The 27,280-nt window shown below is 38.7% G+C and overlaps 1 protein-coding gene across 4 annotated transcripts in view; it reads right to left on the bottom strand.

Moving 5' to 3' along the window:
* LOC306881725 (rho GTPase-activating protein 29-like) overlaps positions 1 to 27,280 on the bottom strand; it is a 44,018-nt gene that overhangs the window by 12,882 nt on the left and 3,856 nt on the right. For 2 of the 4 annotated variants that reach the window (XM_079435959.1, XM_079435960.1), the window contains exons 3-18: positions 14,468 to 14,611; positions 11,153 to 11,249; positions 10,320 to 10,392; positions 9,282 to 9,336; positions 8,284 to 8,439; positions 8,133 to 8,197; positions 7,433 to 7,543; positions 7,262 to 7,342; positions 7,009 to 7,176; positions 6,473 to 6,610; positions 5,740 to 5,930; positions 5,218 to 5,390; positions 1,987 to 2,118; positions 995 to 1,093; positions 363 to 526; positions 86 to 274 (exon numbers count right to left, since the gene is read on the bottom strand). In XM_079435959.1, the coding sequence (XP_079292085.1) occupies positions 86 to 274; positions 363 to 526; positions 995 to 1,093; positions 1,987 to 2,118; positions 5,218 to 5,390; positions 5,740 to 5,930; positions 6,473 to 6,610; positions 7,009 to 7,176; positions 7,262 to 7,342; positions 7,433 to 7,543; positions 8,133 to 8,197; positions 8,284 to 8,439; positions 9,282 to 9,336; positions 10,320 to 10,392; positions 11,153 to 11,249; positions 14,468 to 14,611 (2,036 nt within the window). Of the gene's footprint in view, positions 1 to 85; positions 275 to 362; positions 527 to 994; positions 1,094 to 1,986; positions 2,119 to 5,217; positions 5,391 to 5,739; positions 5,931 to 6,472; positions 6,611 to 7,008; positions 7,177 to 7,261; positions 7,343 to 7,432; positions 7,544 to 8,132; positions 8,198 to 8,283; positions 8,440 to 9,281; positions 9,337 to 10,319; positions 10,393 to 11,152; positions 11,250 to 11,879; positions 12,275 to 14,467; positions 14,612 to 27,280 lie in introns of those variants that run through there. The other 2 variants (XM_079435961.1, XM_079435962.1) reach the window with 1 other exon arrangement.

Here is a 27,280-nt window from a genome sequence, read left to right as displayed (position 1 = left end):
TTAACCGAAAGTAGGCGTCAATTACAAAATGACTCACAAACATTGAATTAAACAAATTCCTTTCAGTTGCATCTCGATTCTTCACCTTAATGTTCAGGGCACGACTCTCGATTTCTGAGGTGCATTTTTTGATGATGAAGGGGATGCCGTCAGGACTGTTCTTAGCTACTTGGGCGAAGTCAATCCCGAACAGGTGCAGTCTGCCCTGGAGCTTCTTATGACCACACTGAATGGCAAGAGTCTCCAGGCATTTCTTATGACAGGCCAAAGAGCACTATGTAAAAAGAGATCAGGGAATGACAACCGGCTCTAATTAACAATGTGAACAGAACAGATGTGGGTGTTGATGATGATGACCGTACCTCCTCACATTCAGCCCCGTGAAACACCACCAGCCCGTCACACTCTCTGCATTTAGAAGGTGCTCGCAGTTTCCGCAATTTGTGAGTTTGTGCCGCTTTTGACATCTGAGCATTACGAAAAGGGCCGGGAGAGTTGGCCGTTTCCATCACCATTTCAGAAAGGCCTGAAACAAGAAAAGGAAACAAGAAAACAAGTTTTAATAGCTAAATTATTTTTTTAAATTATGTTCTGGTGTGGCCACAGGATCATCAAGAGTCTTAAATGTGAGTTGGGATGGGAATTGAAAGAACGTTCATGACTCTTGCATTACTATTTAATTAATGGTTCTTTTAGTACTTTTGAGGAAGCATGACCTTCTCTCCAGTTCCTCAAATGTATTTCCCTACTTTATTATTTACTATACATTTCAGCAATTATTACTGAAATGTAACACTTTTGGTGGAGAGTCAGGAACTGCCAACTGTGGCATTTTGCCAATGTCAACACCCAGCCCATCTGCGCAGCTGTATTGAAAGCAAAAACATGGGTGCGACGAATTCAGCACTTGCATAATAAACACAAACCTGAGGTGTCACCACACATCTATGAACACAGACACTCAAAATCACACTATTCGGTCTGTACTACCAACCATTATCTAATGAGGAGGGTGGTTCCCTCTCATCCAGGTCATCTGCAGAAGACATGGTACCAGTTGAGGGAGTTCTGGGAAGCCTGCGTTTGAAATCCCCTGTAAAACGAACACACACATTAGATACTTCCGTCCTGCAGAGCACTTCTCCATCCTGTCCACTGAGAACTAGGTCAACCACTTTACACGCAAAACTTACAAACGTGCCTAAACAAGCAATATTTTTTAGAGGAAATATTTTTTTGGATTAAACACGTTGCACTTGTCAATTATAATGGCTGATGCAACTGGCCAGAGTAAAACATTTAAGGACATCTGACAAAACTTGCCTGATTAGGCCAGAGCAGACATTCTCATGTCCTAACAATCTGTTGATCACATACATGTTTTATGCCTGCTTTTTCTTTAATGTTGTGAACATTATTGTTTTGCACATTCTGTTAAATCGGCTGATGTAAATATGTTACTATCTAGCTGGCTGATGTAGATGAGTCTTTGTGGTATGCATGATTTATAGCTGTCACAACATCTGTAGAATTTCCAGTAATTACTGCACATAATAAATTATGTTGCATGTTGTTTAATGAAAAATATATTTTAAATTTTTTGTTAATTTTGGCAAATAAAATAGAATAAAATATGCAATAGTAGTAGTATATTGTTTAATGCCAGCACAGAAGGCTATTTTTGGCAAGAACAATACAACAAACAAATAATATAGAATATATAGAAAATAATCTAATGGTCACTGATATAACCCAGGGGTCAACTGATATTGAAAAGACATCAAACTGACATCAAAATTGACATCAAGAAAGAGGTCAAATATGCAAATCAAAATTAAGTCAAAAACTTGACATGACTTTGATTTGATGTAAACTAAACGTCAAACATATTGGCCAACGTATACATTAAACCAATTTTGGTGGGGGATTAACTTCATATTGTGAAATGTGTTGTAGGATGCTATCTGCTGACACCAGAAAAAGTACCTGGACTAGCTGTGGGGGAGTCCATTGAGCGAGACTCACTGCTTCCTCCGGCACTCTCTGAGTCACTGCACATCCCTCCTCCACCGGCACTGCCTGAGCTCCAGGCCCGCTGGGAGCCTTGCGTCCTTAATGCTACAACACACAGAATTAACCTCAGAATTACCTTTCGTCTTTCATCTAGGAAATCTCTATTCCTAAAACTGAGGGAGAAAATCCTGCGTGTGTTAGGAGTTAGGAGAATCAGTCTGTCTACATGTTTTATTCAGTTCAGAGTTCTCATCACTGAAAACATGAGAATTTTGTGCTTATTTTAGTCATCTAGTGTGGATGCTGCATTAAATGTGAGCTCAGGCTGTAATCCAACAGGCTGATGATGTCACAGCACAGGGGCTTTTTGGAAGCCGAGGGCCGATCTGGGTCTTGGGCCTTATTCCTGACTGCTGGCAGCTTTTGCCCAAGCTGTGGATGGCCAATGCTGGGTAAAAACCCACAGTGGACGTGTCAAGCTACAAAACTAATAAGCTGTTCAGGATGCTGAAGCTTGCCAAACATATGTGCCTAATAATGTGCCTAATAGTGCCAAACATCTCAGGATCTTGTTTAAGTGGGAAGAAAATAAATGTCTGGGAGTTTTAGAGTCTAACAAATGCAGGTTATAGGGCCCAATGATTTCTGTGAAGCAGAAAATGTAGACGTAATTGTGGAATCCAGTCATAAAAATGGAACTGTATAACGCAGAATTTCACGGAATTTGCCAAATTTTGGATGGATGCATCAAAAGTAGGTAAACTACACTTAAATCAAAACGTGATATGGACTAGTGTCTGTGAATATTAAGCCGTAAAAATACCATTTAAATATGAATCCTGCATGTTCTGTGTGAATGAATGGCGCAGACGCGCGGGTTTGTTTACTACACACATACTGAAGCACGTGTGACGCTCGCAGTGTTTTCAGCCTCTGCCGCCTCAATATATGGGTACATGAACACATAAACATACTTTCTGAGTCACTTCATGAGCATTTCACCATTTCTTTTTAGTAAAACTATCGTCATATACAAACAAGAGACTTAAAGGGGACCTATTATGCTCCTTTTTACAAGATGTAAAATAAGTCTCTGATATCCTCAGAGTGTGTATGTGAAGTTTTAGCTCAAAATACCCCACAGATCATTTTTGATAGCTTGTTAAAATTGCCACTTTTAGGGTATGAGCCAAAACGCTCTGTATTTGAGTATGTTGCTTTAATGCAAATGAGCTGGTGCTCCCGCAGAAGAGGGCGGAGCTTCAAGAGCTCATGCTCCGCAATAGCAGTGCTAGCCTTTGCAAATAAACATTCCCCTATTAGTACAAGCCTGTTATCTTTACAGAAAACGTACTCTGTTTCAAAGTCAGTCATCTGATTGTACTGTGCATAATAAATTTGCGTTTGTGAATTACACAGACAGGGAGCACGGCGGGATAAAAATAACAACATAGCTGATCTCATGGTGCATGGCATGCTATCCAAACTTTATAAAGACCCACTCGTGATTATGAGCTCAACAAACTCAAGCGATCGCCTCACATTGCTTTCATATGCAACTTTTAATCACCACATTCCTATTCACGATCATTCATGAAGGCAGCACCATTGAAAACAGACAGAGACAATGGTAGCTTTAGCATCATTAGCCTTACAGAGTGCCAAGAAGCTCTTTCAGAAGGGCAATTTGGAAAACAAATGCGTGATACTTACTTTGTCTGGAGCTGACGTTTGCGCACAAAGCGTTGGTATTGATCCCTACACATACTGGGGACTTTACCGATTTTTTCCGGGACATTTCCTTAGACAATGAAACTTAACCACAGTGTCCTCAGCGGCTCAGATGGAGGGAGTCAACGGAGACTCCTATGTTCATTAGTGCATCCCAAAACACAACACTTGAAATGCCTCTTTGTCGCTGACGTATATCTCCAGCAGCTACAGCAAGTTATCAGTAATGGGGGAGGTGGATCGCAGCTTCTCACTCAGGGCTGTGTCTATGCTTATAGGGCAGCGTCACAAATGGGTGGGACTTTTTCCCCTCGGTGACGTGAACAGAGAGAGAATCTGAAACAGCTCTTTTGGAGAGGCTGTTTATGATTTTTTTTAGATTATAAAACAATGAGTGGGTGGATTTTTACCATTATAGGCTGGTTGTTTGCAGCCACACAACGGTGTTCAAACACCTTATAAAAGTGATTTTTGCATAATAGGTCCCCTTTAAAAGGTCTTCACAGCAACCCGTCAAAATAAAAGTTTGGTTTAACTTGAAGAAACCATGACAAAAATATTACTTAATGTAACGATAATACTAATAATAGTACAATTATTATTAAAGGGTTTGTTCACCCAAAAATGTCCTCGAGGGTGAGTAAAACACAGGCTAATTTTAATTTCTGGGGTGAACTAACTCTTTAAAACGTTATTTTTTAAGGAATATTTACCAGAATTCATTTATCAGAAAAATGTAAATACACAACACACTATTTCTGAAAAAAAGAAGAAATAGATCAAATAATAAATGAATAAATAATTATTTAAATACATACTTTTTAAATAAATTAATTAGAGATCCTTTTGATTATTAATATTTAATGAAAACATTAAAATGGAATCAAAAATATTAATAGAAAACAGAATTTGGTAAGAAAAAAAATATATATAAAACTGATTTTGAGAAAAAAATAAAACATATATTTCACAGGGCCTTAAAAATGTAATTGTTAAACTTTTAATAAAAGTTCAAAAGTGCTGTTTAATATTCTAAGCTTCATGATTTAAATTAATTAGACATGCTTTCTGATGAATAACATTTAATTTAACCATTAAACCAGAGTATAGAAAAAGTTACACACACACACAAAAAAAAAACGGAATCCAGAAAATTTAAAAACAGAAAAAAACTTTTAAAAATTTTAACAGAATTTGGGAAAAAAAATGTAAATGGATTTCATAGGTCTCTAAGGCTGAGTAGGCTGACGTCACCCAAAGACTTGCATGAGATCTGCATGAGCAGCCTGACGTTGCAACTTAGGCTCAATGTGAGTTTGGATCAGGACTATCTGTTTGTCCAAACAATGAAAGTAAGGGAAATCTGTTCAAATTATTGTCATTATTGTTTTCATTCCATTTAGTGTAACAATAAATTGATTATTTTAAACCTACAAATTTTAGTTGCCCGTCTAGATCCTTAGGGACTCTTACCTCGCATGTCTAAACTGCTATTGGACCGTCTCTCTGCGATCTTGGCCTTGCAAGGTTGTACGGTACCCTCAACTCCATCTATGCTGTGGTTATCTGCAGAAGTTACAGAGCCTTGTGACAGGTTCCCATGGGATGAGCGGGTGCTGCTCTGAGACCTCTTATGAAGGGACATTCTAGAAAGGAAAGTCACTTGTTAAAATACGCTTTATTAAAATACCGCAGGCAAAACAGTCTGAGCAAAATCTCTGCTGGTTGTGAAATGGATTACTCAACAGGAAAGCGTGAGATTTGAATGCACTGTAAAGAGAGGTTATAGCACTGGCCAGCATGTTTGTACGTGGGTGTGATTCAGAGGTCAAGCTGAAAAGCAGAGTTTACACGGGGCAGCGATTATGAAGCGCAGAACTTCTGGATAAACAACACGCTATCACCGACCGTTGTTTCGTTCATCATTCTTCCTGAGGAAGATGCAAACAATGCAGCCTCTCTCTGGCCCACACGGAAACTTGAGTGTGGACTTACCCCGTTTTTGAGGAAGCTGCGATGTCCTGAGACAGAGACTCCAGCCACACACGCTCTTTGGGCAGGCTGCACACAAACTCAGAGTAGCGCTGGCCTGGCTCATACTTTTTGGCCTGTTCACTTAGAGCTTGGTAGTTGACTGGCAGAGGCTGGGTCTGAGCCTGCTGCATCTGGAACCAGTTCACTGTCACCTGCGAGAGTTTTTGAGAATAGTCAGTATGCAATAATGGTATTTATTTTCATGGAGAAGGTCAAAAGTTTGGGGTCAGTAAGATTTTATTTTATTTTTTTCAGCAAGAATGCATTAAATTGATCAAAAGTGACAGTAAGTATATTTAAAATGTTACAAAAGATTTGTAATTTAAATAATAGCTATTCTTTTGAAATTTCTACTCATATCATGGTTTCCAAAAAATATTAAGCAGCACAACTGTTTCCAGCATTAATAATAATAATAATAATAAATGTTTCTTGAGCAGCAAATAGGCATATTTGAATGATTTCTGAAGGATCATGTGACACTGAAGACTGGAGTAATGGCTGCTGAAAATTCAACTTTGCCATCACAGGAATAAATTAAATTTTTAAATATACTAAATTGAAAACAGTTATTTTAAACTGTAATAATATTTTAAAATTTTACTGTATTTTTTTATTCAAAAACATTGAAAAATCATACAGACCCAAACACTTTTGAACTGTGCTGTAGTGTTGCTGTGACGTGGATACAGACCGCTTTGAGGGTCAGGTCACACTGGAAGACCAGCTTCCGAATTTGAGCGAGGATCTCACTCTTAACGTTTGACAGGCTGACATTCTTCGCCTCTAGATCGGCCACACACACTTTATACTGCTCCTGCGCTTCCTCAGCCTAAATTCACCACAAAAACAGACAATCAGCCAAAAACAAAACAAAAGGATAGTGATTTTCCTAGCCTGTTTTAAGCTAGTGTGTAATTTCCATGCCACCAGCGGCACCAAACAGGACTGCAAAAATGTTTTTTTTTTAAAACGCTCACATTTGCTAAGATGTGATGCTATGCAGTTGCTGGGTGTCTGGGTTGTAATAGCAACAGATTATATGGCCTGATTTTCAGACAGTACATCAGACGTTAAGGAATATCAAACAAATCCCCACAAACTCTGTGTTTCTCATCACCACTTTGATGCCCAATAAACAAGGTCAATAAACTCAAGGGTGTGTGTGTTTGTGCAGTCTGTGACCCTGTTGGAGTTGAATTTAGAGTTATAGTGCAGTTTCTGCAGTACCTTCTGTAGGGCCTCTTCCTCCGCCCTCCGTTTCTTCTCCAGAGTTCTGCCTCCTGCTGTTGGCTGCTCCTCCTCGGTGCGGCTGGTGGAGCTGCGTGCCTTCTCGTACTCCTCCCTCTTCTGCACCTTCAGCAGCCGAGCCTTCTTCAAAGTGCTCTCAGCCTCGCTCTGAAAACATGTGGGTTATTAAGCACTATCAGTCGTGAAGAAATATTAGTGATAAAATTAAAAGAATTCAAATAATAACATCTACCATTTTCTTTAGTTCTCTTTGCCATTGTTCCTTTATCTCTTTCCTCTGCTTGTCCAGATCGTTCTTGCGGGCCAGCAGTGGCTGTTGGTATTATGGGAATTATGTGGAATTAAAGGAACTTATTTGTTAAATAGTTAGTTACAAGTGTACGGCAGATATAACTGATCATACCTGTATGAATTTGTTGGTTTGTAGAGCTGCAGCTGTTTGGAGCAGAACCTGATTGTACTCAATCTCATTTTTAAAAGCAGAGACATAAATATCCCGGAACGGCATAAAGTCCTTTAGATAAAGAAACACAGTCACACAATAGGCCAAAAATCAAATACACTACCATTTAAAAACTTGGGATTGGTTAGATTTAGTTTTTTAATGTTTTTGAAAGAAGTCTTGTATGCTCACAAGGCTGAATTTTTATGTATTTATTTATTTTATATCAAAAATACATTAAAAAGGGCAATATTGTGAAATACTACTGCAATTCAAAATAACTATTTTCTATTTTAATATATGTATTCCTATTTATCCCTGTGATGGCAAAATTGAATACTCCAGTCTTCAGCATCAAATTAATCTTAAGAAATAATTTGGTGCATTTCTTCTTCTTTTTATTGTTGATAAAAAAAAAGAGTTGTGCTGCTTAATATTTTTATGGAAACCATTAAAATAAATTTCAGGATTTTTTTTATAGAAAGATCAAAAGAGCAGTATGTATTTGAAATAGAAATACATTATAAATGTCTTTACTCTCACTTTTAATTCATTTTATGTCCTTGTCAAATAAAATAATTAATTTCCTTCAAAAATGTTCCCAAAAATCTAAATGGTAGTACATCATATATCACATTTTATCAAAAGAAAAGACCATCACCTGCTGACTTGCCACTGCCTTTGCGGATTCTGCCATCTTGGCAAAGCTTTTGGCACATTCCATGTCTGTCAAATACAGAGACACCAAATGAAACACTAAAGTTCAACAGTTGAGACAAAACAAAAAAATCAGGCTTTAAGAATGGACTGACCCAGGCTGAGGCGTTTCTCCACCCAGGCCAGCACGTCTTTGGTGTATTTGGACCAGGCCTTGGCATAGAGCAAAGCTGACTCTACTCCACTGTCATTCTTCAGCAGAAGAAGGTCCACCTGCTCCACAGAGGACAGTTCTGGGGACAGAGCAAGATCTAGAAACACACACAGAACACAGCAAATAAACACACATCCAAAAAATGCTCCACATTGTTTAAAAAGATTGTTGAAAATGCACAGAGGTACCCTTTGAAGACATTTATATTTCCTCAACCATGTCTCTCCGCTCTCTAAAACTGTCATTTAAAATCTAGTTTTAAATGTTACCGCCCTACAGGATTTATAGGCCAACAGTTACAAGGCAAACTTTACAAGTCAGCTTTGTTAAAGGCAGCGACAGCCCTGAAATGGGTGGCAAACTTGCTTTTAAGAGGAATAAATACTCTCCACCATCCCCTTGACTTAAAAGAAAAAGAGGTCTTTCTAAAACTGACACTAATCTGTGGTAGCATTAGATGTATGTACAGTACGATTTATTGCATGGCATGAGCGTGTGAGATCATCTCGTAAAATCTGTGCTTAACCTTTGTCAAATGCACTGACACGCAACTCAGCTGCGCCGAATCCAAGCACCCCGCCCAATAAGCCACATGTGGTTCCCATTCCTCACTCAAACGCCCAAAAAAACCCCAAAGAATGTCAACCATTTGGCAAACAAGAAGAATGTTAGACTATATGAAAAACAACACGAGTGTGAAGGTACAGGGTGTGTAGAGCTCAGTGTCAGTACATATCATCTGTCTCTCTGCTAAAACAACACTTTTCATGTGTGGTTTGTTTAACTAGAAAACTTTGTTGAAGTTTGCATTACTGTTGCTCTGAGGCACATAAAATATGTGATAAGATAGATTCTCTTCAACACCTCTTTGTGCTTTGTGATGAAAACTTTGATAGGAGGAGGCAAGACATAAAGGAGAAGAAAAGGAAATCCATTTACCTGCAAGATCATTTTGATTGCAGCCTCCTGAATCTTCAGAGAGGATTTCAAAAGACTAGAGGAGAAAAAGAGAAATACGTTTGATTACAGAGGTGAGGGATGAAAAGGTGCTTCTTTTGAGTGCTTCTCTTTTATCTTATCTCTCAATGTATCAGTTAATCAAACCTTGCTCTTTAAATCACAGGGGCCAGCCAGGTTTCATTATTTTCAAAGCAGACTTCTCAACTTAAAGGAATAGTTCACCAAAAAAATGAAATGCCATTATTTACTCACACTGGTTCTAAAAGTGTTATCTATTTATTCTGTGGAACACAAAAGAAGAATTCTGCAGAAGCGTCATGCATGTCTTTTCCACATGACAGTTCATAGTAACCACATCTGTCAAGTGCCAAGGACATAAAAATCATACACATGCCATAAAATTAGTCCATACAACTACACACGTTTTAATTCAGCGAGGACACATTACATTGATCAAAAGTGACCTTAAAGACATGCATAATGTTACAAAAGACTTCTATTTCAAATAGATGCTGTTTGTGATCTTTCTATTCATCAAAGAATTCTGAAAAAATGTATCACAATTTTCTCAAAAATATTAAGCAGCACAACCTTTTTAGATAGACGTTTCTTGAGCACCAAACCACAGGAATAAATAACTTTTTTTTTTAAATGCAGCCTTGGTGAACAGAAGATACTTCTGTCAAAAACATTTCAAATATTTCAAGTCTTGTGAAGCTATTTGATGTTGTTTATAAATAGAGAGTACTGGCATGACATTAAATGTCAGTCTGCTTTTCACATAAAGCTATTGTATGGCTCCAGAAGACATGGGGCTCAGCATACAAGTCATAAGAACTACTTTAATGGTGCTTTATATATTGGAAGACGTGGTCACTATGAACTGTTGTTGTATGGAAAAGAGCAAAACTATCCTTTTGTGCTCCACTGAACAAATAGCACAAAGGTTAGGAACAACATGAGGGCGAGTAAATAATGTTTTTTTCTTTTTTCAATGCAATGGAGGTGATTACTTACATGACTTCTTCTGGCTTGGGGGTACCCCAACCTGGAGCCACTGTCCACATCTCCCATAAGGAAGTCAGACACTCTGAGGTGGAAGAGTAAGACAAGTCACTGGTGCTATTTTTCATCCCAAACAGATCAAGAATGTGAGCAGTATTAAGGGTTAGTTGATCCAAAAATGAAAATTCTGTCATCATTTACTCAACCTCACATCATTTCTAACCTTCAAACCACAAATTAAGCTAGTTTTAATATTCTCTGATCATTTTGTATAACAACTTGAAAGCACATCAAATATGGTAAACAGAATTTCAAATTTACTTGCTTGACATGTAAGAACCAATAAGATTTGTTCTCGCTTTTCACATAAGCCTGGTTAAGCTTCCGCTGACCATGTTTGATGTGCTCTATGTATGTGTGTTCATCGATGTTTATACATGAATTAAAGGCTAAATTAAATCTGTTCATCATATAAAGCAGGACTTTTTTAAACCTAGATTTATATGGATTGTGACGTCTTTTTTGAAGTGTCAAAGTTGTGGTTGTGTGGACTTTCAAGGGAGGGACAGAAATCTCTCAGTTTAGTGTTTTGAGAATGAAAGAGTTTTACAGGTTTGGAATGGCATGAGGATGAGTAATTGAATTTTAAATGTTGGATGAACAATCCCTTTAAGTAACATTGCAACATGACGCAAGTACATTTCATCAGCATTAAGAGAGTGATGACAGGATGCACAGCTGACGTATTCAGTAAAACTGGCCATGGAAACTGAAAGTAACTCTATACAGATGAAGAGCATTCAGAATATACATATGACTACAGAAGGGATGTCTATGGTACTCACACATTGCCAAAGGTGAATGCCAAAGTATCGATCGATGTGTGTATCTCGCCAAATATTGTGTCTTTGTTTTCTTTATTGACTTCCTTGACGTTCACGCCTGTGGGAAGTGATAAACCACATGAGAAGTGTAGCCAAATGGCACAAAGGTCTGCAGCAAAATTACAATTCTTAATAGATGATGATCAGCAATAGTAGTGTAGACCTAGATCTCACTGTGTTTGTGAAAATATGAATCACTCAACAGTAGACCACCACAGCTATCGAGGACTGATTAGTAACTACACTCTCTGATAATATAGAATTCATTCATTCCAGTAATTTTAGACTGCTGTATAGTTAGACTCGTTCTGAACAATGAACAAGAAAAGGAACCTCTACAGGTTCTTCCTTAATTAGTGTCTATGCTGCTTTGTTATCAGGTCGTTCTTCCTTTGAGTACAAAACAAATGCTGAATAGTTTGCATGTAAATAAATCAGCAGATGCCTTTCTTCATAAACTGATTTCAATGTTTCAAAAATGTTTTGAGCTATAAATTAAAATCCTACTGATGTTAAATCTCAATTTTAAAAATCAGAAATGTGACAGACAACAAGTAAAGACTACGAAACTTGCATTTACCAAGAGCTTCCTGTCTGCTAGCTGAGCCTCCCCTTTACAGGAAACACTGACAAAGCTTGAACTCTCAAAACATTCAGAGGACGTTCATACAACTTTCGCCCAACTTACCAACCCCTGTAACTTGCACTTGCAGTCATATCCACGTTCGTTATGGTAAAGCATAGATTAACGACAGGCAAAACTTGCCCAGAACTTCAGGAACTAATGCCACAGCCTAGTTCACAATGATTCAATGAAGCTTGACTTCCACTTTTCCCCGTCACATACAAGAAAAAGTGACGAGGCCATAAAAAAAGCATCATCATCTGTAGTTTCCAGTTCCGCATGGGCGATTTTTTGGTTTGATGTTACTTAAAATGCAGCGACTGTCCGCAGAGATGGGAATTCCCACCCTCAACTGCCACCCATACTCACAGCTATGAAGTGAGCAGAGGAGATGGCACTGAAGACGAGAGCGTGAGAGGTGCGTGGCTCCTGGTGCATGCCTCTCTGCTTCTGAATGCAAGCGGGCGGCTCAGTGGCCCCTGCAATGGAACGCTGACTTCTTCCTCAGGACATCCTGCAGTTCCACAACAATGCTTCCACTTCTGCCCCCTTCACAGCTCAAATACGGGAATGGCTACATTCAGAAAGCAGTTCCCTCAAAGAAAAACCCTCGAAAGCATTTTCTGCATCAATATGAACTGTATTTCTGAAAATAACTAAGAATGATTCTTACCATATACTGGTAAAGTAACACATGCAGGTATCACTTTATCAGGTACAATGCGTCACAAGATGGGATAAAATACCTGAGATAACAGAGTCTCCTCCAGATCAGAAGAAAAGATAAAAATACAGTGAGTCAGATGCCACTGACTCACTCTAGACAAGGGCGGGGGAAGAAAGAATTTCAATAACTTGAGACACTTGACACTTGCAGCGCCCGAGAGATTCTTCAGCAAAACTATGCAGCATTTTAAAAACTGCACTGACTGAGCGTGAATGGGGTGAAATATGTGCATCTGATTTCCTGAAGTTCATAACATTCCATCAGGAGAAAGACTGACGGCTGACATGGCTGTGGAGTGTTAAAATGCAAGCGTTAGTGGGAAGCGCATGCTGGAATATCGGTTTTACAGGTAACTTGAGGCAGGTATCTGAGGCGACTGGCCTTTCTTCTCAACTTCCCCATTCTAACAAAAAAAGGCGAAGACCTGAAGCATGTCAGAAAAAGACAATCAGATTATTTTCCTCTGTTAAAGACTTCCCTTTGACAGAAACAATGACGAGTCTGGCCCTTTAAGGGACACATGGGAGCTCAGAGGGGTCACTGGCCCTCTAGTGGTTAAGGATGATACTCTAGTGGCCACTTAAATCAATGCTGCCAAAGTGAAAACACAATGTTGTAAACAGCTGGAAATTATGTGGATAACCAACAAGAAACATATTCACTCTGTTCGTGTATGACAGAGATCATCTGCTCCCTCTTTTGCAGCCGCAATCTGGATTGCAAACTGCACTGATGTACCACATGGACATTCCTAGCCAGAAGAATCACCCCGTTATTTTAGACTAGGAAAATCAATATCATGCTCTGAAACTTTAGAGTATAATTCACAATGCACTTTGTTTTATATGTTACATAACCATGTATCAGTCTTTCTTTATTTTTTGGCTTTTTTTATTTTTTTTAGCATTTATTGTGACAGGACAGATCAGAATTGACAGGAAGTGAAGTGAGAGAGAGAAAGGGGCAGGATCGGGAAAGGTCCTTAAGTCGGGACTTGAACAGGGGACGCCCGTAGTGCAACGGCGCTGTATGTCGGCGTGCTGCCCACAAGGCTATCGGCGCCAACGTAATGTCTTTCTATTGATAATCCAGGAAGTGTTTTTTACATGAAAGTACTTTCAGTTTTTTTTCATTTTTGAAGTTGATAGATGCAAAACATAAGATTAGTGGGGAAGTCGTGGCCTAATGGTTAGAGAGTCGGACTCGTAATCGAAAGGTTGCGGGTTCGAGTCCCCGGCCGGCAGGGATTGTAGGTGGGGGGAGTGAATGTCCAGCGCTCTCTCCACCCTCAATACCACGACTGAGGTGCCCTTGAGCAAGGCACCGAACCCCCAACTGCTCCCCGGGCACTGCAGCATGGCTGCCCACTGCTCCGGGTGTGTGTTCACGGTGTGTGTTCACGGTGTGTGTGTGTGCATTTGTTCACTACTCACTGCTGTGTGTGTGCACTTGGATGGGTTAAACGCAGAGCACCAATTTCGAGTATGGGTCACCATACTTGACAATACGTCACGACTTTACTTTACTTTACTTTAGATTATTCATAACACATGAATAAAAAGACTGCCATCAACACAAAAACACAACTTCAAATATATAACATTTGAGTTAAAAACAAGTTAAAACAGTGATGCATTTTGTCCACCAAAACCATTGTCTTGATGCATTAAACCATATCTTTTTTAAAAGATCAATGCAACATGCAAAGTTTTTCTTCTTTTTAGAGGTGATCTAAATAACTGTGGCTTGAAACAAATGAAACATGTCTGTTTTGCAGTTCTATGAATGTTTTGCCTTTCAGCACTCCACACCATGTGACTGAAAGCTATTAATACATACACAAGCAATGGACTTTTTTTAAAAGACAAGATCAATTCTAAGTTGCTGATTCTGAAGTGGGGTGGAGCTGAAGGAGGATGCTCACCTTTAACTTTGGCGATGACGGTGCCTGCAGCACCAAGAATTTCTGACGAGTTCAGTGCCTGGTGTTTGCCAATGATGGTCTTTAGCACGCGTACCAGCTCTCCAAGTCGCTCGTTGACCACGTGCTGCGAGCACTCTTCGTTTTCTGTGGGTGACAAACATACAGACAGAGACCACAATGTCATCGGCTCAACTTCCTCCACGAGTTTTGAAGATGCACAAATTTAAAACAATATAGGTGCAGCAGCAACATCGAAAGGTTTGAAATTTTGAGTCTGGTTAAAAATACCCATATGAAACCTCCTCAAAGTGCACATGAAGTGCCATGTGTGACACGGGTGCATCCTAACAGCACGCTTGATCTGTGACGGTGCAAGCCCCTGTGGTGAGACACGTCGAGCTGGGTATGATGCTGCGTTTTGGCTGAGATGCAGACGCAGCTCTGTGCACTCGAGAGATGGCCAACAACAAGATAAGAAAAGAGACAAACACAACAACAGCTAGAATGCACGCCTATCAGACGTGTGATCAGATTTTTTTTTCTTCTGTTTATAAATGACAGAGTGAGGTACTTCATTACTGCTGTCATTGGTTTTGACTTGCTTCTTTCCTGTTTTTGCATTAAAATCATCAAAAGTGTCATTTATAATGTTCCACAAGATTTACATTTCAAACAAAGAAGGTTCTTTGGAAGTTTCTATTCATCAAAAAATCCTGAAAAAACGTTTATGAAAAAATGTATCAACAAAAATATTACGAAGCACAATTGTGTTCAACATTTATTTGAAGCAGCAAATCAGCATATTAGAATGATTTCTGAAGGATCATGTGACACCGAATACAGGAGTAAAGGCTGCTGAAAATTCATCTTTGCCATCACAGGAATAAATGACATTTAAACAATATATTAAAATAGAGAAGTTATTTAATTGTTAAATTAATTTGTAATAATATTTCATAACATAATTGTTTTACTGTAGTTGGTTTTGGGAAATGCCAAAAATAAGCAGAAGTATGCAAACAACCTTAAAATCAACATGAAACCCCTTTGAATGTTAATCCACTTCTGTAATGCAAATTCAATAGAAACAGGATATTAAACAAGAACAAAATGCAGGGTGGGACACTGTTTTATCCATTGGGAATAGAAAAGTGGGCTTTCCATATTAGAATGGAGCCAGATCGAATGCTGGCTAATGCAATGCCTAAAGAGCTATATTTATATTTGAACCTCATAAGATTCTATAATCAAATATCAAAAGTACATGCAGCCTAAATAAAGGTCAACTGTAGAGTAAATAACGTGATCAACTTTGATTTCAAGGCGACTTTAAAGGCTACCAAGTTTGCTATAACTAAATGGCAAAATATTCACAAACATTTTTTTAAACCAAAACTATTCACTAGTGCTTTCAAACTAACCATTTTTTTAATAATATCCAAAATAAAAGTTTTTGTTTACATAATATGTGTGTGTGTACTGTGTATATTCATTATGTATATATACACTCACCTAAAGGATTATTAGGAACACCTGTTCAATTTCTCATTAATGCAATTATCTAATCAACCAATCACATGGCAGTTGCTTCAATGCATTTAGGGGTGTGGTCCTGGTCAAGACAATCTCCTGAACTCCAAACTGAATGTCAGAATGGGAAAGAAAGGTGATTTAAGTAATTTTGAGCGTGGCATGGTTGTTGGTGCCAGACGGGCCGGTCTGAGTATTTCACAATCTGCTCAGTTACTGGGATTTTCACGCACAACCATTTCTAGGGTTTACAAAGAATGGTGTGAAAAGGGAAAAACATCCAGTATGTGGCAGTCCTGTGGGCGAAAATGCCTTGTTGATGCTAGAGGTCAGAGGAGAATGGGCCGACTGATTCAAGCTGATAGAAGAGCAACTTTGACTGAAATAACCACTCGTTACAACCGAGGTATGCAGCAAAGCATTTGTGAAGCCACAACACGCACAACCTTGAGGCAGATGGGCTACAACAGCAGAAGACCCCACCAGGTACCACTCATCTCCACTACAAATAGGAAAAAGAGGCTACAATTTGCACGAGCTCACCAAAATTGGACGGTTGAAGACTGGAAAAATGTTGCCTGGTCTGATGAGTCTTGATTTCTGTTGAGACATTCAGATGGTAGAGTCAGAATTTGGCGTAAACAGAATGAGAACATGGATCCATCATGCCTTGTTACCACTGTGCAGGCTGGTGGTGGTGGTGTAATGGTGTGGGGGATGTTTTCTTGGCACACTTTAGGCCCCTTAGTGCCAATTGAGCATCGTTTAAATGCCACGGCCTACCTGAGCATTGTTTCTGACCATGTCCATCCCTTTATGACCACCATGTACCCATCCTCTGATGGCTACTTCCAGCAGGATAATGCACCATGTCACAAAGCTCGAATCATTTCAAATTGGTTTCTTGAACATGACAATGAGTTCACTGTACTAAAATGGCCCCCACAGTCACCAGGTCTCAACCCAATAGAGCATCTTTGGGATGTGGTGGAACGGGAGCTTCGTGCCCTGGATGTGCATCCCACAAATCTCCATCAACTGCAAGATGATATCTTATCAATATGGGCCAACATTTCTAAAGAATGCTTTCAGCACCTTGTTGAATCAATGCCACGTAGAATTAAGGCAGTTCTGAAGGCGAAAGGGGGTCAAACACAGTATTAGTACGGTGTTCCTAATAATCCTTTAGGTGAGTGTAAATACACACATAGTATATATTTTGAAAATATTTATATGCATATACAGTATATTCATATAATATTTATTATGAAAAAATATATTTAATATATAAACAACATTTTTCTGAAATATATTCATGCGTGTAATTATATATACATAATAAATATACACAGTACACATATATTATGAGAACAAAAACTTTTCTTTTTTTTTCATTTTGGATGCAAATGAAAAATATTAATTAACAAATTTGAACAAGTTTCAAAATATTATTATGCATGTTTTTCAAACTATAAATATTTAGACTCCATGTAAACAAATAAATATTGGGATTCAAAATATTTGTTTACATCATGCGAACCCATAAAGGAACACCACAATCTCTTGTTTGTATTAGGATAAAGTGGACGGTCGTTTGGCTATGTGTAGCAGATGACTTCATATCTAACTGAATGTTGTGAAGGCTTCGAAGAGTTTTGATAGCAGGAGCATCTGTTTTTTATCCTCTCTGTGCAGATGTACATCATGCCACTAGGATGAGACAGAAGCTTTATGAGTGCAGTTACAATGTGGAAGGTATGTGTGTGTTTGGCGGCAGAGACAGAGGATCACTTCTCCCAATATAAAGAAAAAGGAAGAAAAAAGTAGAAAGCACAAACTGTTGACAATTAAGCAGCTTCAGTTTATCATCCTGTATTTACCACCCTTAATTCCCCTCAGTGTGAAAACACATGGAAAAACACGCGAGTAACGATGTCAGGGAAACAAAGGCATGACCTTCAGTGTGGCGCCAAAATGATTAGTGATGGGCTGTTTATTGCCTCATCACCTCTGCCGTGAATCTCCGTTATCTCTCCTCAATTCCATGAATCTATGTGTAAGTAAGACTTCTGTTTACATCAAGTCATTATGTAATGATTAATATTCATGATTAAGTACTTCTGACCAATGAGTCTTCATTGTGGGCGGGGCTACCCTGGGTCATGCTTCAGAAATCAAAAACCAAGCAACCGACAAAACGTATCATCTCTTGGACAAAAAAATCTGATTAACATGAAGATACCTTTTATAGCCCAGGAGAATTTTGTGGGAAATTTTTTGGAATTCTGCAGAAATAAAATGAGCTAAAGGCATAACAAAAATATTATGGGCCAGATATTTGTAAAATTTATAAAAATTAATTTTATAATTAAAAATCTGGATTTAATATACAAATTAACATTCTTTGAAATATGCTAATCTGTTTGCGGAATTCTACCGGCGCAGATTTTGTGTGGGACTGTTTTTGTTTTTTCCCACAACAAACGTCATATCCAACAGAAACTGCTAAATTTAAAGGGACAGGCCTAGTTCACCCAAAAATGAAAATTCTGTCATTAATTACTCTCCATCATGTTGTTCCAAACCCGTAAGACCTTCATTCATCTTCGGAACACAAATTAAGGTATTTTTGATGAAATCCGAGAGCTTTCTGACCCTGCATAGACAGCAACGCAATTACCACGTTCAAGGGCCAGAAAGGTAGTAAGGACATTGTTGAAATGGTCCATGTGACATCAGTGGTTTAACCTTAATGTTACGAAGCTACAAGAATACTTTGTGTACAAAGAAAACAAAAATAATGACTTTATTCAACAATTTCTTCTCTTCTGGTCAGTCTCCGCAACCATTCATGAGAGTACTGCAGTCAGATTTCATCAAAAATATCTTAATTTGTGTTCCGAAGATGAACGAAGGTCTTGGGTTTGGAATTACATGAGGGTGAGTAATTGATGACAGAATTTTCATTTTTGGATGAACTGTCTCTTTAAATTAAAAGTTAAATGTTTTGAACAAATCCAAAAAAAATATATGTCGACAAAGTGCAGCTTGGGACAAATTTTTAATTGCTGAATGCATGTGTGGAATAGAAGATACTGATTTATACAAGATACAGGAAGTGGGAAAAAGAAAAAAAGCAAGGGACGCCCTCAAAGTATAAATATAAAAAAAATGAAATAAAACTCAATCAAATGTAATTTATTTGTATACAAATAAAATATGTGTTATTTGTCTGTTCAGCCACAAAAATAAATGCTTTACAGGTGCTAGGCTGATTCTTTTTGGATTGAACGTGGCAACAGGGGTAAGCACCTTTCTATTGCCTGCTGCAACAAATGCAGCAAGGTGAAGTTTGAAGAGGAACAAAAATTGAAAAAAAAAGGTTTATGGCACCAGAACGAAATATACATATATTTGTATGGACTTTTGTGGGGGGAAACAGGACAAAACTTGAAAATTACATGCAGGAACTGGACAAAACAGAACCCAATTTTTTCTGGGAGTCGATGGGAGTGGAACTAAAAATCCGTTCAATTCAGGCCTCTATCTTGAGATTTAGGGCAACAGACCAGTATTTATAAAAGCCAAACCTTAAAGTAATGTATTAAAGGCCACTAAATGATCCTGCATTATCTCAACAACACAACGACCTCCCTCCTCCACCTGGAAGACCAGGTGCACCTCTTCGACCCGTCAGGATTAGAAGATTCCAGTGCGGTAAGAGGAGAGGAGGCTCTAGCCCCAGGGATACTCAAGAGTGTCCTCTCTCCTCTTTGACTTTGAAGTGTTCCTTAAACAAAAGGCCTCCATCAGAAGCCCCCACCCCAGCTCAGGTCTTCCCCTCACTGCCCTCCTAATTACTGGTGAGGGGTCAAGCAGCAGGTCACAGACCAAAATGCCTGCTCTGATCAAGCTTTTTTTTATTTTATTTTTTAATGATGATGTTTTGCAGCCCGGTCTGAGAAGCGCAACCGAAGCGCTTTTGGTATTTAAAGATGTTTGATTTATCAAAGTTTATTTAAAATTTATTTAAGTGTGGCTTGACATGCAGGACAGGCCCGCTTGACTGACAGGGAATGATCTACCCCCCAAAAGACTGATGGAATGCTGTTGCGTCCACCCAATGGGGGCCCACCACACTGGGGACTATGTCATGTGTCAGAGCTGATTGGGGTCCCGGGACGTCTTCATGCCAGCATAGCAACCGGTGTTCTCCAAACCTGCTCTCACTCTGTTGAATAATGTATCATCTGGGCCCCCAAACACTTCAGTGGTGTCGAAACAATGGGTTCTTAAAAAGAATGCATGAAAACTGCTCAGGGGAAACTGAGGGGCATTGTTTCGTTGGGGATACCGCCAGAGAGGCACACATGCATTGTTTGGGACTAGCCCCCTGCTGATGGCCCACCGTCCTGGGTCTATTTCACTCCGGGAGCTCCAGCAGCGAGTCTCCGTCCCTCCCACGCTCGGTGTGCATGTTGGCCCAGCCACGCTTCACGCTCAGTCTCTTCATGTTTCACTTGTGTTCTTCGCCCGCCCCGCTGTCTCTGATCAGAGCCGTTTAACATAATCTCACCCAACTGCCAACAAGCCTCGCACCGCAGTGTGAGAACGAAGACTGCTAACGGCCCCTATCCCACATCTCAGTCCCATCGACAAAAAAGTCAATACAGTTTCTCATGAACACACACACACACTTCACTGACTGGTCTGACACATTTTTTAGATCTCAGTTAAACTGAAAGATGGATGTCTTAAAATTCCTTATGTCCTTAGCTCACAGGCATAAAATGCAACAGGATGTTATTGAATTACAGACTTGAAGGTCCATCAAATTAATGACACACTGATCACAGGACTCATCTTACTTTGCTTAAGGTCTCTCTGAACTGCACTGAAATCCAAGCAGTGTGTGTGTCTTCAAATCATTATAATCAATCAGTCTCTATTGAACTGATACAACTGCTAGTTGATCGCACACTTTTCTGATTATAAACATATTTACGGTACATACTTAATTACTTAATTTAGTAACTTAATTAAAATAAATTCAACAGAGGAAAGTATAATATTGTAGTTTATATATATATATATATATATATATATAAAATAAAATCATTATTATTATTATTTATTATCTGAATAAATATAAACAACCTTATAAAATTATTTAAATATTAATCTTCAGCAATTTATTAATAAAATAATATATAATAACTTGGGGTGTAACGATATCACAAACCGAAAGATCGCGATACACCACCCACGATACGAATGGCGGTACTCTCGTTGCGTACCGCGGTACTCTCACGCCCCCTGCTTCCCATTGTTGAGGTTAATGGCACTTATCTCTAACTAACTATTAATTTAAACAAATTTTTCTTTGCTTACATTTGATTAAATTGTATTAGTAACGACTAATAAGAGCTTTTTAAATTTTGTTCTAAATTCTAAATTCTATTCTAAAGTTACTGTTTTCCAAGTGCATGTCATTTCACGTGACTTGGGAGTGAGCGTCACACTCGGTTGCTAGTATATGCAGGATGGCTGCTTCACATAGTACTGAAATTGCAGATCCCCGGACGCATTTAAGTCTCCTGTGTGGGAACACTTTGGTTTTCCAGTGGAGTAAGTTACAGGAATGGAATTCGTGTTGTAGACAAAGCGCACAAAATCTGTCGTAACTGTTTCACAAAACTCTCTTAGGGCCCGTTCACATATCGCGTCTTTTGCGCGCTCAAGTTCGTTATTTCAAATGTAGAAGCGCGGTATGCGCGCTCATAATGGAAGCGGCTCGTTTTTTCCAGGCGCGTCCGCGCCGCATCGAGATAAAAACATCTCAACTTTTCAGAATGCCGCAAGAGCACCGCAGGTCATGTGACAAGAACCAGCCAATCAGCTTCCTCACATTTTCCGTTACTTTGTAACCTCAGCAGCTTTTTTGAAGTATGGGGTGCACTCAAACACTGCGGCATTTTTTATTTTTCTTAGTAAATAAACCTTGTAACAGAGCTACAGCAAGGGTTTTTCGGTGGTGGAAATCCACTGCTGAAATTTCCTTGTTGTAACGGACAACTTGCTTAGCAACGACAGATGCCGCCGGAGCGCAACCGCCCGAGCGCTTTCCAAGCGTTTTTAGGCGCGATATGTGAACGGCCCCTTATACGACAGGAAAAACATCTCATTGTGCGTTCACACCAGACGCGAATGAAGCGTGATAAGCGTGAGTGATTTACATGTTAAGTCAATGCAAAGACACGAATAGACATCCTGTGGCGCGATTCGCGCGAATGAGGCGACCGCATTTCAGTCAGAATGTGCTGCATGATGGTGTTTTTGAAAAAGAACTTAAAACTTAATTGAACTTCCAAATGTTTCTTAGAGTGGACAAGCCAGTGTTTATTTTTGACTAGAGTACATTGGAGTTTATTTATTTCATTTTAGTTTACTTCAGGTAAGCTGACTTCACTAAAGAGACGAATGTTTATTTCTGAGTACCTACATTGGAGTTATCGCATGTTAGTTTACTCTGTTAAGATGGCTGCACTAAAGAGAGAAATGTTTTATTCTGACTAGTCTACATTGGAGGTATTTATTTCATTTTTGTTTACTCCGGTATGCTGACTGCACTAAAAATGTGAAGCCAAAGTTAATAAAGAAAAGGTTAAGTCAAGTTATTGTTATTATTGAGTTAAGTGAATCTATTGTTCCTTAGCATTGCTGGTAAGATGACATGAACCCTACCCCCACAGCAAACCGAACCGAACCGTGGCTCCAAAACCGTGAACTGAACCGAACCGAGCCACTGATGTATCGTTACACCACTAATAATAACTTAATTAATATTGAATTATGTATTCTTTTCAACTCTAGCAACAGAAGCAGCATTGAAATCAAATATGAAATTATATAAAATTTTGGGTGGTGTCAAATCATCATAATTATCGAACTGAAAGAAGCAACTAAATCACACATTTTTCTGATAATAATTGCACCTTGAAACCTGTAATAATAAATATATTTGCACATTCATTCCCCAAATTGATATGGAATCAACTAATGAAACAACTAATATTGTAGCTGACATTTAAAAAAATAAATAGTTAAAATTATTATTCAAATAATAAAATAACAATTTAAATAACATTTGTTTAATGCCATTTTTAATGCTAGCAACAGAAAATGCAGATAAGGCATTAAACTGTCCACATTAAATGCAGAAATTAATGTGTTCAATTTCCCAATATTATCACAAACTATTTCCACGCTAATGATATTTTGTGCTCGTCAATTAAACATCAGCAACATGTTAAAGGCTGCTACTGCCAGGAATGAAAACATCACACTTTTCCTGAGAAAATAGGTTGTACGTTTTTTGTTCCAGCATATGTTCCAAATGTTTTCTTGAACATTAGTCGCTTGACACAATGTCATCACACACTTCAAAGCTTTTACGCACAGCTGCTGGCATTTCCTCTGTTGCTAACAACAGGTAATCAATAGGCACGTCTCGACCTGCCTTAGCTGCGCTTTGCCCAAAGCGGCAGACGAGCTTAGCGACACTGTTGTGATTCACCTGTGAGAAAGCGGCTCATGGTTTGCCGTTGTGCCTGTCAGCCTTCCTCACACCATACCACTTCTCTTTTATGGGAACAGAAAGAGCATTCTTTGAAGTGCAGGAAATTAGCAAAGACTGGAGTGTCCTATTAGCATGTTAAGGTAAATAAACACAGCACTCTAAACCGACAAGTAACATTTTTTTATGTTCAAATTCAGTTCAGTTACATATTTCATCCAACCAAACCTGTTTCGAGAGGCCTTCATCTGACGTGTACCGCCAAAAAACACGCTCTTCATCCAGCACTAATGATGGCCCTGTCCTTTGCTAGGATTTCATGGGCCAACTGGCACATCCCCATGACCAATCTGCTGAACTGCGGCTGTAAATCCACACCCCAGGAAATGCTACCCAACCACAGGCCCACACAAAAACATCCCTCACCTTCAGTGGGAAAGTTACTGCCCAACAAATCTCTCTTCTCCACTTCACAAGCGCAGCGAGCCATTATATCGCCTACCACGGGGGCTTCGGCAATGGTGCCACCCGCAAAACTCGTTACACGAGAGGGTGGGTGTCTTTTTTTTTTCCACTTTTTCAATTTAGAGGGTTTTGTCCATATCCCCAGATTAACAGCACTACAATATGCCAAAGGGGCCTCTGTACCAAGACCTCCAACAGGCTGGTGCATTCACGAAAACAATTCATCCACCAGGCCCAGCTATGAGAAAACACTCTTTTTTATGCCTGAAACCTTGATTTGTTTTACATCTAATGTAATAAAAAATAAATGAAATCCACCACCTGACTGGCTGTTTAAATTTTAAACCAGCAGACGTTTTAAAAAACAAATTTTTAAGATGCGTACAAATAAATGTATTGTACGTCTATAAAGAACAAATCCATGCAGTATCAAAAAAAAAATTACAAAAGCCAAAAATGAACATTTTGTCATCATTTAGGTGTGTCTCAGATCTGTTCAAAACACATCTAGACTCGATTACAAATTTTGATTCTGTCTCTCTGCACCATAGTGTCACCCACAAGGCCTGTGGTCTCGGGGAAACCCACCGTCAAGAGAGTCATATTTCGTGTATCAGTGATAGTACTCCTGCATCTAAATGTGGTCGTCACTCCCAAAACTTAGTAGTATGTACGTGGCCTATGTGTACAATCTTTGAGAGCCATAATAAGAGCTTTACGACCAGAGGAAAATAACTCTACTGGAAGACATGTCTAAGAAAATAGAAAAACTTGAGCTAATTTTAAACTAGAGATCATTTTGCTTGACTCAGTTCCCACGCTTAAGGGTTGAGAAAGTCTTAAAAAACACAAATAAATAAAATAAAAATAAAACAGGAATAAAATCTTAGACTACTTTATATTTTATATGCCTGGTTCAGATCCTATAAACTGGAATGGTAATATAACTACAAATTCAAAACTTGGACACATTTTACGAATTTATGTTTCTCATGACCTTTATAAATTAATGTAAAAATGTTTTGTATTTCTTTGCAAATTACAATTATGATTATTATTTCATTTAATGAAGAAGGACAAGTAAGGCTGGGTGATATATCAAATGCAATTGTCATGCACATCTCGTCAGTAAAGCCGGTTCTGTGATTAGCGGTAAATCTCCATCACCTGCTTTCAAATGGAGCGGTATTTAATACACAGAGCCGTAGATCATTGACAAGCTACGCAATATCGCGTTCATTATCGAAGGCGATTCATCTGCGATAATGAACGTGATAAGACAAACTCTTCTTCACAACAGAAGAGCACATTCTTTCAGCTCATGATGAGTGTCAACAGGCCACAATACTTCCATTCGCTCTGGACGTGCTTCTCTAAAATCACAGAGGGAATTATTTGATATTTAGCCCTTCCAGTAAAAACATCCCACCCTTCTGAATGTCCAACTGTCACGGGAGTTCAACATTACACTAAAAACATCTCAGTGTTGGATTGAAAGAAAAATCACACTAGGCTTGGCTTTCTGATGTGTTATGACAAAGGAAACAACAAAAAGGGATCATTTCTGTGTTTAACTAGGACAGACGTCGATCTGAAAGGAGGAAGGTACAAAACCATTTAAGCATTTAAAAACAATTTGACTATGACAACTTTGAACTTCTTAAAAATTCCCCGGCTGCCAGACAGTCATGTCAGGTGAAAGTCAGGTGAAAAGTGCCTTTGAAAACATTCAGAAATTTCGGTGAGGAAGAGTCATTTTTCATGTGTCACACACCTAACAACAGTCAATCGAAGGCACCATAGCAACAAGTGAACATTTGTTCTGAAGGAATGCGGGGTATGCAGGAGGAGGGGGCTTCATGGCGGAGGAGGAATCACCAACGAGAAGAGTTTGGTCGCACCGATCAAAGTCATGAGCCAAGCTCATCGTTGTCAACATAAGCACTAATGAAAAAGTACTGTGACTGCAGTTTTCTGATAAACACTTTACAACCCACTAGTTTTGTAGCTTAAATTAACCACATTGTGGCTTCAAAAATCTCGCATGTGACGTGCATTCAGACTGCAGAGCAAATAAGCACGCAGAGGAGTTCCTGTAGCGTTCCTCCTAGATGGCTTGTAGATCCTAGCTAGCGTCAAATAAAAGTCAGGGAGGCGAGGAGAGTTGTGATGATCAATCTCTGTGCAGACGGGATGAATCATACATTTAGAGGGTCAGTGAGCATCTCCTCAACTTAGAAGGGAACAGGGCAGTGCAAGAGTCAAAAGCATGTGCTTGTGGGAAGTGTCACCGGGGCTCTTGACAGAGGGTGGTGTGGAGAATCTCACTCATCAATACTTAACCAAATAGTTGAAATAAAAGCAGCTGGAATCCCATTGCACTGATAGAACTACTGGGAAACAGAATTAGCTGTTCATATTCATTCAAATACGCACCAAATCTTTATCCGGATTATTCATTCCATTTGATTTGCTGGTTGTGTGTTTTTGTTGTGGCCACCTGCCACATTCTCACAGTACTGATGTTATAATAGCATCTTTTGATAACGATTGTGCTTTTTTATTCCCCCTTTACCAACTTCAGGAAATGCTTTGGCAATACATCTAAAAGTATGTCATGCTAATTAAGTAATTTGAATTTGTGCAATTTCTTTACAGTGTAGCGAGCTAGTGAGCTATTATCTATCTGTCCAATTATTCATCGAGACACAAAACAACTGAATATTTGAGATATTTCTGCAGTCTGATTAAAGTGTACATGCTGGATGAAGTCAAGCAACAGTTATTTTATCTACACTACCGTTCAAAAGTTTGGAGTCGGTAAGATTTTTTTAATGTCTGTGAAAGAAGTCTTTTATGCTCACAATGCTGCGTATATATGATGGATATAAAGTAAACATTTTCAGCAGCAATTACTCCAGTCTTCAGTGTCACATGAATATTCAGAAAGTATTATAATATACTGATTTGGTGCTCAAGAAAAAAAAAATATCTTTATTATAAATGTTTAAAATTGTAATAATTTAATAATAATTCTTCAGCAAATAGAAAGATCAAAAGAACAGCATTTATTTGAAATAGAACATTATGCATGTGTTTACTACAATTTAATGCATCCTTGCTGAATAAAAAATATTATTGACCCCACACATTTTAATGTAGATCTGTTAGTTGAACTTACACTGGAATAGTGTTTACAAGATATTTTAAATAGATTAATTACTGCTTTAATATAACCAAAA

Source organism: Barbus barbus, assembly GCF_936440315.1.
Source record: "Barbus barbus genome assembly, chromosome: 15".
NCBI lineage: Eukaryota > Metazoa > Chordata > Actinopteri > Cypriniformes > Cyprinidae > Barbus > Barbus barbus.
Note: the sequence above shows the minus strand (reverse complement) of the source record. Positions and strands in the feature narration are given on the sequence as shown.